At 35.7% G+C, this 14,628-nt stretch overlaps 1 protein-coding gene across 1 annotated transcript in view; it reads right to left on the reverse strand.

Annotated features, from left to right (window-relative positions):
* Window positions 1-14,628, reverse strand: part of DPY19L4 (dpy-19-like 4 (C. elegans)) — a 59,769-nt gene that overhangs the window by 11,806 nt on the left and 33,335 nt on the right. Inside the window, exons 9-15 of the mRNA XM_006884581.1 lie at window positions 12,533-12,664; window positions 12,337-12,435; window positions 8,557-8,630; window positions 6,906-7,064; window positions 5,257-5,376; window positions 2,798-2,918; window positions 143-199 (exon numbers count right to left, since the gene is read on the reverse strand). Coding sequence (XP_006884643.1) covers window positions 143-199; window positions 2,798-2,918; window positions 5,257-5,376; window positions 6,906-7,064; window positions 8,557-8,630; window positions 12,337-12,435; window positions 12,533-12,664 — 762 coding nt within the window. The remainder of the gene's footprint in view (window positions 1-142; window positions 200-2,797; window positions 2,919-5,256; window positions 5,377-6,905; window positions 7,065-8,556; window positions 8,631-12,336; window positions 12,436-12,532; window positions 12,665-14,628) is intronic.

A 14,628-nucleotide genomic window follows, 5' to 3' on the forward strand; every position in this document is an offset into this window, starting at 1 on the left:
CTTTTACCAAACTGAATAACATTAAAAATTACTAAGAATATCATGAATACTAATAATCATAATGATAACAGGAGTTAATAGACTGTATTTTGTTTAACAGTGCCTAAATATCGAGTTCCCACACCCTATATGATTTTCTTACCTCCTTCCATAAGCTAAAACCTATTATTGTAGGCACAGCCATGCTCAGAATAAGGGCCTAAAATATTAAAGCAAAACCAGTTATGGGAAAATATGTCTTACAATGTATTTTTTGAGAAACTACACAATTACTATGATCAATCAGAAGTTAATACAAATCACATTCTTACAAGTATGCTTTGTGCAGTAAAAGAAATTAAAATCATAGAACCCAACTATTGGTAGGATATGGAGAGAGAGCAATGAGCTTCAAATATACTAAGTGAGATATATAAATACTTGCTAATGAATTTAAGGCAGAAAATTAAGAGGTAATACTGAGAGTACTATTTCAAATAAATAAATATTAAACTATTTCTCAGGAATTTAAGAAATTAAAGATTTTATAAAGAATAGTAAACTACTACCTAAAGACAGAATGAATCAATGTAGAAAAAGCAGTTAATATATTATTTCATTATATTATTACGTTAAAAGGGAGCTCTGGTGATTTAATTATAAGGAGTTGTGATGCCAACTCAAAAGCATGTAGTTCAAATCTACCAGCTCTTGTGGTGGAGAAAGATGGATAAACCTCATCTTGTATAATTTATTCCCTCTGAAAATTCGCTGGAGGGTTAGCTCTGGATTAGTTCTAAATCAACAGTACATAATAAGTTAAAAGATTTATAATTTTTTTTCTGGGAATTAGATTGGCACAATACAGCATGACTATTGTTATTTTATTCTATTCCTGCCAAATTATTGTCCTTTCTAGAGTCCCCATGTCCAATGGGGTGATTCAGAGATTCACAATGTCATACAAAGCAAAAACATAGAAGAAAGTCATGACTTATTCCTCTTCTTCATATTTAATCAGATACCAAGTAATAATAATCTTTTCATTTTTTAACTCCAGTATTTCATTGCTGTCAAGTCAGAACTGATGCAATGCTGCTTCTCCATTGGATTTCGAGACTGTAAATAACACAGGAGGAGATCACCTATTTTTCTCCTTCAGAAGGCTGGTGGATTCAACTATACCACAGAGCTCCCCGACTCCAGAACAGTAATAATTCAACTCATTGCCTTCATGTCAGAACCGATTAGTAGCTGACCCTCCAGTGGGTATTCAGAGGCTATAAATCACTCAAGAGGAGACTGTCAATCATTCTTCCAAGGAGCAGCTGGTGGAGTCAGCTTTGAGCTGAGCAACTCCCTACCCACTAGGCCACCAGAGCATAGTAATAATCAAGTGGGATTTGAGGTTAGAAAAACCAAGATGTGAATCGTAGTTTCCATACTTACTTATAGACTTAAAAGGTCTCAGGCAAGTTTTAAACAATTTTAAACCTTAGTTTATGTACAAACTTGAGCTAATAAAACCTACGGGGTCACTATGAGGGAGCTCTGGTGGCCTAGTGGTAAGAAGGAAACAGTAGTTGTTGCTGTTAGGTGTCATCGAATTGAGAATGACTCATAGTGACCCTATGAATAACAGACCTGTACCCTGTCCTGTCTTGTTACCATCCTCACAATTTCTGACACGCTCGAACCCATTGCTACAGTCACTACACATGGTTCAAATTCACCAGATGCTCCACACGAGAAAGATGGGCAATCTCCTCCCATGGGATTCTCTCTGTAAATCCACTGGAGGGTCAGCTACAGTCAGGTGACTTGATGGTACACAACAACAACAACAGGGTCACTGTGAGTTGCAGTTGACTCGACAGCACCAAACAACAATAACAAATAAGGTCTCTGAGAGCATTAAGCTTGACCCTCAACAAACAGCAAGTTTTATTCCTTTCACCCATCATGGCTTATAGCAGGTACTAGCTTCCTTCTCGGCTCCGTTGTCACACTCAGGACTATCCTTCAGAGAAGTGTGAAGGTGATAGAAAACAAAGCCTGACTCTTTCATTCCTCTACATAAAAACCTTCAATGATTTCTACTGTTGTAAAAGGAAGGCCAAGTTCATGCAAAGGCCTCCATGATCTAACCACCACCACTACAGTCTCATTTCTTAACCACCCACCTCAGACTTGATTTGCCAACAAAATTGAGTAAACTATGCCTTTCCTTTGCTTCTGTCTTTAGTTCCTTTGATTACATTTATTCCTCATACAATGAACATCATGCCCTCCCTTCATTTGACTAGTAACTCACCATCTTTCAAAGTTCAGACTTGAAAGTTTTCTCTGAATCTCTAAAAACCCTGAATTAAGTAGCACTCTTTTGTGTTCTTCTTAGAACTTACCATTTGTTTTATGCCTAAGAAACTGTAATCTACTTGATAGGAATTAATATTATCTTTATTTTTATATTCCAAGCACTCTGCAGAAGTCGAGTCCATTCATATGGACAACATCCTAAAGTTGTAAATAAAACTAACAATTATGTAAAAATTTGTTATTGATGGCCTTTCACATTACTGTTCACTTGAATTTTTAAATTTTTTAAAATTTTTACATTTTATTATTCAGTTTGTTACAGTATCACAAGAAATTATTATAAAAAGGATGTTTAAAGGGTCCCTTTCTCAACTTTGAAGTAATATGTTATATAATCATAATATTGTAATTATACTTAAAGTGGTTTTCATTTATTAGCATTCAATTTCATGTAACTAGAAAATAAATTAGTACTTAACTCAAAATAGTAATGACTCACCAACAATATTGGGTGCACAGTTTTTAATCGAAGCCATTTAAAAAGAGTCATCCAAAGTTCAGGAGAACATACACCAAATGCTGCTAACATGCACACATAAGGAGTCCACAGATATTTTGAGCTAGAAAAAATTAGAGGAGTCAGAGATAAGATACCTACGAATATTATTTACTAGATTTCTCTTCTTGAATTCTTTCTCATGAAAAATTAACAAGTAAAAAAAGTTTAAAAAGAAAAATTAATAAGGGAGAAATAAAAAAGCTTAGCTTCTAACTTTCAGTAAGAGTGCTCCTTGGAGGCAAAGATGATAAAGCTTCGTCTCACATACTTTGGGCATGTTGCTAGGAGAGGCTACTCCTTGGAGAGGGACATCATGCTTGGAAAGGTGGAAGGTCAGCGAAAGAGAGGAAGACCCTCAATCAGGTGGACTGACACAGTGACTGCAGCAATGGGCTCGAGTGTGTCAGAGATGGTGAGGCTGGCCCAGGATAGGACAGGGTTCAGATCTGTTGTTCACAGGGTTGCTGTGTGTCATACTCAACTCAACGGCACCTAACAACAACAACAACAGTGAGTAAATTAAAGAATTGTGGATAAATGATAAAATAATGTGACTTAAAAGTTTAAAGAAGAATCTTGGTTTCAAAGTGGCCACCCCACCAGTCAAGAAAACAAGGAATAACAAGAGATTTTTTGCAGAGAAATAAAACCAAGAGAGAAAAGGAGAAGAAAGGTTAGCCAGGGAGTGAAATGAGAATCAAAATATGAAGTCATTTAAAAATATGTGTGGTTTAATACATTTCTTTATCCAACTTATAAAGCATTATAGGAGCCCTCATGATATAGTAGTTAAAGAGTTCAGCTACTAAAGGAAAGATTGTCTTCAAAAAGATATGACAGCTTGTCTCCACAAAGATATAAAACCTTGGAAATCCTATATGCAGTTCAATCTGTCCTATAGGGTAGGTATGTGTTAGAATTTAATTGATGATAGTGGGTTATAAAGCATTGTAGAAAGCCTACTATTACACTGAAAGCACTATATATGCTTTATGTCTCCATTAAGAAATTTCCACTAGCCCTACCTTTGGCAGTTTGATGATGCTTATGGACCCCTTAGAAGAAAAAATTTTAAAATACATAAAACATAAGAGACTTAAAAAAGAAACCAACTACTTTGAAACACTGATATAAAATAAGAAATAAATTTGTATCACATCAATATCAGTGCTTCTTTTCAACCCATCAGTAAGGGTTCAATAATTTTTAAATGGTGATACATTTAAATGATATTTCAACATATCAGCAAAAAATTTTAAATAATGTGGAAACATCTATATCTGCTAATGTGAAAAGCTTGCTATAACTTATCTTTTGTTACATGCTTAAAATTGTCAATCTAAGTTTAATTTAGTGAAAGAAATCTATTTTTTGGCTAATGAACCCATAAAAAGTTGCCCAACATCATTAGTTATTAGGGAAATGTAAATTAAAGACATAACGAGATACTGCTTTAAACCCATGAGGGTGGTTATTATTAGAAAAAGGAAAAACAAAAACAGATGTTGGAGAGGATGTAGAAAAACTGGAACTCTAATGGGATAGCTGCAGTGGAAAACAGTTGGGCAAACTCAAAAATTTAAACACAGAATTACCAGCAGTCCCACTCCTAGGTATACAAGGCAAAGAAATGAAACCAGAAGCTCAAAGAAACACTTGCATACCAACGTTCATTGCAGAATTATTTACTTTAGCCAAAGAGAGAAACACATAATTGTCTACCCAGGGAATTAATGGATAAAAAGAATTCTGGTGTATACATACATACATACTCAACCATATAGAGAAAGAAAGTTATGAAACAAACCACAGTACAGATTACCTTTAAAAAGCATTATGCTTTGAAAGCCAAACTCAAAAGGGCATATAATGAATGACTCTGTTGTTGTTATGCTTGTGACCCATAGCAGAAAAGCTTCCTATCTTGACCCTTTCTTTCCCTAAAAACGACATCTAATAAAAACTAAAGACTTAGTTTCTAATGATTCAGGTATCAATAACAACAAGCAATATAACAGCATTTTTATAAAAAGGATTTTCATGACTACAGTGTGAACTAGTAGAAAAATCTTCCAACACTATCAGGCAATACATACAGATTTTAAATACATTTCAACCATAATCCTTAACATATTCTCTTTACAATGCTGCTGTTACTATGTGTCATCAAGTCAATTTTAACTTATAACAACCTTATAGGACACAACAGAACTGTCCCACAGTTTCCAAGGCTGTAAATTGTTACAAAAGCAGACTGTCATGCCCTCTTCTCTGAAGCAGTTGATGGGTTCCAATCACTGATCCTTCAGTTAGTAGTCTGAGTGCATAACCACTGTGGCACTGGTTCTTTTAGAAAGAACAGTTGCTTGTCAAAATACAGATTTTAAAAATGCACTTACCCTTCTATAACCATTGCAAGAGAACCCAATAAAATTGTGTGAATGACATGATAAATTACTTCGGGCCTTCCTCCAATTTGTCCATCTTCCAGAGTAATAGTGTCTTTCATGGACTCACCACTACAAAAAGGAATGAAATCAAAGATAGTATATATTACCTTTGAAGTCTACATTGAAAATTTTAATTTTTACATGTAAAGAAACATATATGGTTCTTGTTACATATTGAATTATATTCTGCCAAAGACATGTATAAATCCTAGTCTCTATATTTGTAATTATACTGTATCTGGAAATTTATTTCATTGTTAATAAACTGGTTTTAGTGTAGAATATTTTAATTTCTTTTAAGATATAAAAGAGCAAATTAAGCAACCAGGCAAAGATAGAAGAAGATATACTTTTACTCAAATAAATGTGCATGTTCAACTCTTTTTTTCCCCCCTCCAATTGCTGGAGAATAAGATGGGAACAGATCTTTTCCTCAATGGAATAGTCATTTTATTTTATAGCAACATGGAAATAATTTTTTACAGGGGCAGGGTGAGTGTTATTGACAAAAAGACAGAAGATATGTAAAATATGACAGATGTGATGTCCCATGAAGATCACCAAGCCAAGCTGAAAAGAGGCAAAGACTTTGATCTACAGAGAGCAGAGAAAGCCTTGGCGGAGAATGGGAGTCCTGAACTCAGAAGGCAAGCTTCCCAACAGGGAGCTCCGGTGGCTGAGTGGTAAGTAACTGCACGACCAACACAAACAACCCATGAGTTGTTCTGCAGGAGACAGATGAGCAATCTTCTTCCGTGTGATTTACTTCCTTCAAAAACACATTGGAGGGTCAGAGATATGGATTGGTTCTGACTCAGCATTACACAACAACAAGCCGCCTTACTGTGAGAAAATATCTGTTAGAAACATCCATTTGTGTTATTTTTTATATCAACACTAAATAACTCAAATATTGTTGTTATGTGTCATCTAGTCGACTACCACTCATACCTCATAGGCAACCCCATGACAACAGCTCTGAACTTGCCCTATCCTGAGCCAACTTCACCATCTCTGACACACCTGACCCCATTACTACAGTCACCGAATATTATTCCTTCATTATTTATAACTACGTATGTGTGTGTGTGTGTGTGTATGTATACAAATATACATGCACCTGATGTTTCATTTTAGCTGATATATGTGTGTGTGTGCAATGGGAAGATTTCATTCTGTCTCATGTTGATGTTTGTTAAAAGTTGCCTTTGAGCTGGTCCTCTGACCCCTGACCATCCCAGGTGCTTGGAGAATTGCTTTCACAGCGTTTTCAAGGCTGTGACCTTTCAGATGCAGATGACCCAGTTCGCCTTCTGTGGCCTCTGTAGGGAAACTTGAAATTAAGTTTTCAGGTGGCAATCAAGTATACAACCATTTCCACTACTCAAGTCTCCTTTTATCTGATTAACTTGTTTTATAATGAAATTTTATATGGCAATGAAGACTTAGAAATGGTCTCAGAAACTAAAATATACAAATATTTGAAACATATGAAGAATAAGCTTCTTGCTACAAGGCCACCAGAGCTCCCTAAAAATAAGTACTTTACATATTTTTGTAATACATTAAAAATACGATTGATTCTCCTAAGTACTTACTTAATTCTTCTAAAAAAAACTTGCATCACAGAAAAAAAACAAATAGTTAACACTAAAATATAGAAAGGTAATAAAGATGACTGTGTCAATCGCAAAAAAAAATCTTGAGATGGTGCTTGGAGGGATTCTTGACAGAGGAGCCAATTCATTGTAAAATTCCTTTAGAAAACAATAACAAAAAATAAGGCATTAGAGTCACAGATGTTTCAAATTATTAAACATAATAGCACACTTTATCTTAGTCAAAATTAAGTGCATTTTCCTAAGTCTACTTCCAAAAAACTAACAAGGCTCCAAATTTTATAAATGAAAAAATTATTAGTAATCCTTCTCAATAAAGCACATACTTTCATCACAGCTGCTTTAATATAAAACTACTGATTTTTATTAACAGATAATGCAACTGTCTCTAAAGCCCAATAGTTCAGAAGAAGACAACACAAAATTCAGGTGTCCAACCTTTTGTAGGGTCACTAGGAGTCATCTTGAGGACAGTGGCCACTATTGCTTACTGGGCAGTTGAAATGTAGCAAATTTGAATTGCAATATACGTTAAGTAAAAAAAAAACAAACAGATTTCAGAGAGTGGAGGGGAAAAAAGAGTGACTAAAGAAAGAATATAAAACTGAGCACTGAAGCATGAAACTTAAGGGGACAATATTCTGGCAGCATTTCTTCCAGGATAGACTTTGTTCTTGTGGCAGGCGATGGAATGTGGAACTGCTCCACAGCTCCCCTAGGCTATAACCTTCATGGGAGTTGTAATAATACATTTGTAATAAAAAACTTTAACAGATATGAAAAATACATTAGCTAATATATGCCTGGCTATTAAAAAGAAAAAATCTAAAAATAAGCTTCTGAACTGAAATTACTTGGCTGTTCTCTTCAATAAAAATATCATTTAAAACAATATAGGAGTCATAGTAACAATACTAGATGCAGAGCTGTGGGTGTGCGGCTTCAAGTTTATCCTAACTCAAGTTGTTAGGATCCACTGAGTTGGCTCGCGCTCATAATAACAAGCCCCTGCCTAATCCAGCACCATGCTGGCAGTCTCTGCTGTGCAGCTCACTGTTGTCAACCCAGCTTATTGAGAATCTTTCTCATTTATGCTGATCCTCTATTTTCCAAAGCATCATGTCCTTCATCAGCGCCTGGCCCCTCCTGACAAGCTGCCCACGGTATGTGAGAGGAAGTCTCACCGTCCTTGCTTCTAAGAAGCACTCTTGCTGCACCATCCTCCAAGACAGATTTGTTGGTTCTTTTAACAGTCATAGAAGATAGAATTGCTTTATAATTTTCCAAGTTGTAACCTTTGTAAGAGTTGTAGCAGTACTAGCAACAACCATTTACAGAGGCCTACAAGAGGCAGACGGTTCAATACTAATCTGAAGGCCATTCCTCTCTGTTTAACAAATGTATCAAAAATGGTATGTAATTTACTGAAGATGCCAAAAGGCGTTAGCAGAGTGCATAAGTAAGCATTAAATCCTAGAAAATCTTAGGGAGCGGTTATGAGTTTGCTGTGAGTTGAGAACTGACTCCGGGGTACCTGACATCACAACACAGTGAGAGATGCACTCCTTCCATTTAGTAAATTTACTCTGTATCTAAGAGTACAGAGTTAGTTACATAATCTAAAACTCACTTGGTCATATTTAGCCCAAACTTTACTTCAAGGAATTTCAGCATGTGCTCATTTTCTTTGTGTGGGACAAATATCTAAAAGGAGAAAAAAGTTAGTTAAGTAAGGAACTGTTAGCAACAAACGTATCCTATACTAGGCAGTGAAAACATAGCAAGACTGCCAAACAACAAATTACTAGTTAAATAATACATGATGTGACTGCTGCTGCTTGTTGTTGCGTACTGTCAAGTCAGAACTGACCCAGAGGGGACCCTCTGGCAAGTTTTCAGAGGCAGGTTAAGCACATGAGAGATGATTGCCCATTGTTCTCCCAGGAAGCAGCCGCTGGCCCTGAATCACGTGCCTTCAGGATTGTAGCACAGCTACTTGCCACTAGGTCACCAGGGTTCCCTAAAATGTGACTATGAAGCAAAATTTATTTGCATTAACAAAATCACATTACCTTATACTTAAGTGTAAAATTATAATGGAATAGTAACAAAATACCAACTTTATTTCACCTTGCTAAAGTTATGAAGGGAGATCTGGTGGCCTAATGGTAAAGAGCTGTGCCAAACCTAAGGCACTCAGTTTGAAACCATCACCTATTCCATGGGAAAAAGATGGGGAATCTCCTCCTGTGCAATTTACTGCCTCTGAAAATCTGCTGGAGGGTCAGTTGTAAGTAAATTCCAATCCAGCACGTAACAACCACTTAGTAATCCAGCCTAACAACTTGAATACCATTTATTTGCCTGAGTAATCTATTCCACATATTGCTTAGTGTTACTAGATTTTTTTAAATTATCAAAATTAGCTTTATCAACAATTTAAAGGTTTCAAGTAATCATAAAGCATAGGTAACAAAGGGGAGATCCTTGGCTAACAATGGAGATTTCCAGTTCCTTTTTCTCCTCCTTAAGCAAGTTCTGCCTTATATTAACATGGAGCTCTCTAATTCATGAACATACATTATTTACATAAAAGCTGTCATAGTGACAACAACATCTCAATTCTACACGGAGATAGAAAATTAGGTATACAACATTTTCTAAGGAATCATTCCCAAATATTATAGATTCTATGTTTGCTTGCCACAAACCAAACACACAAATGAACATTCCATTGATAAAGGTTCTCTTATTGGAAGATATAATTTATTTCTTGAAATGAGTACTTTAAAATTAAAAAATATACTGTACACACCATTCTGGCTCTAGTCATGATATTTAAAGAAAAATATTTTAATTATACCAAATTAGAGTTTAGAATGAAAATTAAGACTCTTCATCAACCAATGAGGTAGAATCAAATACCCAAAAACTTATTCAGTGAATATTACACAAGAGAAAAATAGTTCACTGAAATATTATCTAAAAGAACAGTTAACTAATCTTGATTCCCTGCCCTTAGATGCTTTTCCTTCTAGCTCCTTTTTTTTTAAATTTTTTAAAATTGGTATTTGTTTATTGTACTTAAGATCTGAACAATCTACAACCAGGAGAAGATAAATTAGATGAATGGGACATTCTAAGAATCAAATCCCTATGCACATCCAAAAACTTCTCCAACAGGGTAAAAAGGGAAGCCACAGACTGGGAAAAAGTATTTGGTAATGACATGTCAGATAAGGGACTTACATCTAGAATTTATAAAATACTTGAGCACCACAACAAGATAAAGGTAAATAATCCAATAGAAAAATGGGCACAGGATATGAACAGACACTTCACCAAAGAAGACATTCAGATGGCCAACAAGCACATGAAGAAATGTTCAAAATCCCTAGCTCTAAGAGAGATGCAAATCTAAACAACCATGAGATATCATCTCACCTAGACAGAGTAGCAAAATTTAACAGAACAGCAAGCAACAATGCTGGCGAGTTTGTGGAGAAACTGGAACCCTTATTCACTGTTGGTGGGAGTGTGGAATGGTACAACCACTGTGGAAGGCAGTATGGTGCTGTCTCAAAAAGTTGCAAACAGAGATACCATTTGACCCAGTAATTCCACTACTGGGAATATATCCCAAAGAGATCATAACTGACATCCAAGCGGATATATGCACACCCATATTTATTGCAGCTTTGTTCACAATAGCAAGGAATTGGAAACAACCCAGGTGCCCATCAACAAACGAATGAATGGATAGAGAAGCCGTGGTATATTCACACAATGGAATACTACGCTGCATTAAAAAAACAAGGAATTCATGCAATATTATTCAAAATGGGTGAGCCTGGAGGACACTATGCTGAGTGAAATATCTCAGTCACAAAAGGACAAATATTGCATGGAGCCACTGCTGTAAAATGAGACTGATATCCGGGTTGGGGTAAGACTGAGAAAAACTGGATAAATTGTGTATACTGCACTGAAACAGATGAGGGAGAGAATAACTGAAAGTGATGTATGATAGGGTATTACGGTTATCACAAGAGTCCACAATTAAGGTTGCATAGTCGAATGTACTTGGGGCAGTGGGAGGGGTGCGGGGGGATTGTGTATCAGGGAGGGAGTGTTTCTTTTACTTTTCAAAGAGAGGAGCAAACTGGGGGAAGGGGGAGGCCTGGGCAGGGAGAGAAGTGCAGCAATGGACAAATGGAAATCCAAAATCTCTGTAAATGCTCATTAAAATTATTAATAAAAAAAGAAAGAAATAAAAGAATGCCACTCAGTGGCTATCCCAGAAAAAAAAAATCTGAACACAGGATAAGCAAGAGATATAAACAACACTGGCTTTCCATCTGTTAAGGTGGCTACCAGGGTCCACATGGGAACTCTGCTGGCCTAGGGGGAAGCTGCTACGCTGCCAACCCCAACACGCACACGATCCCCAGCTACCCTGTGGGAGAAACATAGGCCATCTTCTCCCATGCAATTTTCTGCCTCAGAAAACCCACTGGGTCAGCTAGGCATTCATTTGGGCTCCACAAAACAACAAGGCTACAGAATCTGGCAGGTAACCACAGGGTTGGCAAACCAGGGTCATGGGCATCACACAGAGGAAGGCCTGACATCCCTCCTCCTTCATTCCCCTGGCACCTACCATTCTTATAACTGCGACAGCTCTCAGAACAAAAAGATAAAAGACTAACAGAGATGCCTCAGGCTAAAGGACTTCATTTCTTTGCTGGTCATGTTCTATAGCCACAGGACTCGAGGCTCAACATCCAATAAAGGCATTATGAAAGGAAGAAAAGGAGGCTGCATTGCTGTTCTTTATTGTAATGGAATACAGATGGAAGAGCTATCTCCGAGCTTTCTGGCACACATATCATCAGCCACTCTATTTTTGCTATATACATTAGTTTCCTTCTGTACAAGACAGGTTTAAAGATATGGCACTTATCTGAGAAATTTTTCTATTATGATTTGAGTATAAGTATATAAAACAAATTAGCTTTCCATTCAACCATTAAAATACATTTTGTTTTATATTGTTAATTAGAATACAAGGTAATCCCACTTTCCTGCTTTCTCCTTTTAATTTTCATTTCAGTTAACCCTTCCTAATTTAGCCTTAAGGAACTGCTACTCTTCTGATGTTATATGGTTGGTTATTCTAAGGACTGAATAATGACATCTTAAATGAAAAGAAAAATTAAGTGTATTTCTTAAAAAAAATGTATAGAGAATAGGACCAAAATCCTACTTTCTCACTCAATATGCTATGCATAATAATTGATCAACTCATAATTACACTGTAAAAAATCTATTATCTAAATAATCTCCCTAAAATTTAGTCCAGGTTATTATTCAGTTTGCTGTATTACATCAACCACAGATGGTTACTTACCTTCATTAGAATGTTCAGTGTCAATGTGAGAGTACACACCAAGTAGAAATGAATCACTTTTATCATTTTAGCTATATGAGTTCCTTTCTTCATATTTACCTTTGGGTAAAAAAGTATGTATGAACAAAGAAATAAATTATTATAATACCAACATTAATAATTAAATCACAAGAGTGTAAAAAACAATTCTAACTACCTGAATGCACTTAGCAAGCATTAAGGCTGCAACCAAACTCAATAAAGGAGACACCAATAAAGCTGGATTCTCAAACTGCAGCAAATATCCCAGAAACAGAGAAAACATGTAGATTTTATAAACTTCATGAACCTGTTGGGAAAAATAAAATGAATGAAAGTATATTAAATTTTACTGTACATATTTTCATGAGTTTTGTTCAGAATGGATTTGATGCCAGTTGTAAATGATTTAACATAATTCAAGACAGTATTTTCTCCCAGTAAATATTCAGTTTATATTTAATGTTATGGTGTGCAATTAATTCAATACTTAAAAAAAAACAAACAAACACAAAAAAAATCCACAAACACAGTAAAAAACTTTAAAACAAGAATTCTTGATCTACTCGTCTGGAAAAAAGCTGAAAAAGAAAACCAAGATTCTGAGGAGAAAGTAGTCCATAGGACTAATAGCTGACAGAAACCATAGCTTGATCTATTCAGAGTTGAGTTCTTTAAAATATCATCTCATCTACATGAGAGAAAATGGTCAAAGTTACTCTACAGCAAAAATGAGAAAGGGACAGGAAACTACAGTACTGGAAAAAGTACAACCAGAATGGACTTAGTGAGACAGATGTCATTCCTGTGAAAGAAGTAACTAATAGCATTAAGCAATTTATAAGGAAATTGTTACATGGCACCTAGTTTGCTGTATAAACTTTCAGTTTGAACACAATAAAACATTATAATAAGAAAATTATGCTTGGAGAACATTCTTGAGTCCCAGGCTCTAGCTTGACTTCACTTGGTATGGTATGCTCAGAGCTTCAAGTCCCACATTACTAAAATATATCTTGATAATACATTCGTAAAAATAACAAGAACTTGTAAAATTTACAATCTTTGTGGCAATTCTCAAAACTAGCCCAGTGTATATTTACTATGAAATACATACACAAAACATTTATTTTTGCTTTTTGGTCCAGTTATATAACAATGATTAAAAGACAGTTAAGTCAAAAGTCCTAATATAAGATTTCTCAGGATACTTTTACTTCTTAGATTTCTTTCCCAAACTTAAGTAGTATAATTATTTATTATGAAGTTAATTCATTTTGGAAAAGAACCATCAGGATCAAATAGAGACATTGTTGTAAGGTGCCATCAAGTAAATTTGAACTTACATGACCTTTTGTACAAAAGCTCACTTTTTGCCTAATGGTCCCATTCTCAGCATCTCTGCTGGCCGTCAGCCCACGGTTATAGTCATTGTGTCAATACACCCTGTTCAAGTATCTCCTATCCTTCTCTGATTTTCCACCATTCCACGCATGATTCCCCCTTCAAAGGATGGGCACCTTCTTATGACATGCCCAAAGTATGTGAAACAGAGTCATATTCTTCTTCTAAGGGATACTCTGGCTACAATTCCCAAACAAATTTGCTGGTTCTTTTAGTAATCCATTGAATAGTTGTCACTAAAATAAAAATTTTAAAATATCAATTCTTTGGTTTTCTTTATTCACTATCCACAGCTTTTACAAGCAATTGAAAATACCATGGTACACCTTAAACTATAAACCGACATCCCAGCTCTTTAGCACTTTTTAAAGGTCCCTGACGATAGATTTGTTGAATGCAATAGCTATTTTGATTTCTTGACTGCTGCTTCCATGAGTGTTCACTATTGATTCAAGCAAAATGAAATGTAATAACTTTAATAATCTTTTCTCTATCTATCATGATTTGTACAGTTGAGAGGATTTTTGGGTTTTGAGTGTTGAAATGTAGTTCCTATGGAAGGCTATAGTCTTTGATTGTCTCCAGCAAGTGCTTCAAGTCTTCACTTTCAGTAAACAAGTTCAAATCATTTGCCTTATGTAGACTGTTGATCCTCCAAACTTTATGTCACATTCTTCTTCTTATGATCTAGCCTCTTAGGTTTTCTGGTCAGCATAAAGATGAGAAATTATGGGGAGCTCTGGTGGCCTAGTGGCAAGAAGCTGTACTGGAATCCCAAAGGTACACGGTTCGAATCCACCAGATGCTCTGCTGGAGAAGGAGGGACAATTTCCTCCTGTACCAGTCAGATCTGATTTGACGGTACATGCA

Source organism: Elephantulus edwardii, unplaced genomic scaffold (genome assembly GCF_000299155.1).
Source record: "Elephantulus edwardii isolate Elephantulus edwardi_28Jun2011 unplaced genomic scaffold, EleEdw1.0 scaffold00036, whole genome shotgun sequence".
NCBI lineage: Eukaryota > Metazoa > Chordata > Mammalia > Macroscelidea > Macroscelididae > Elephantulus > Elephantulus edwardii.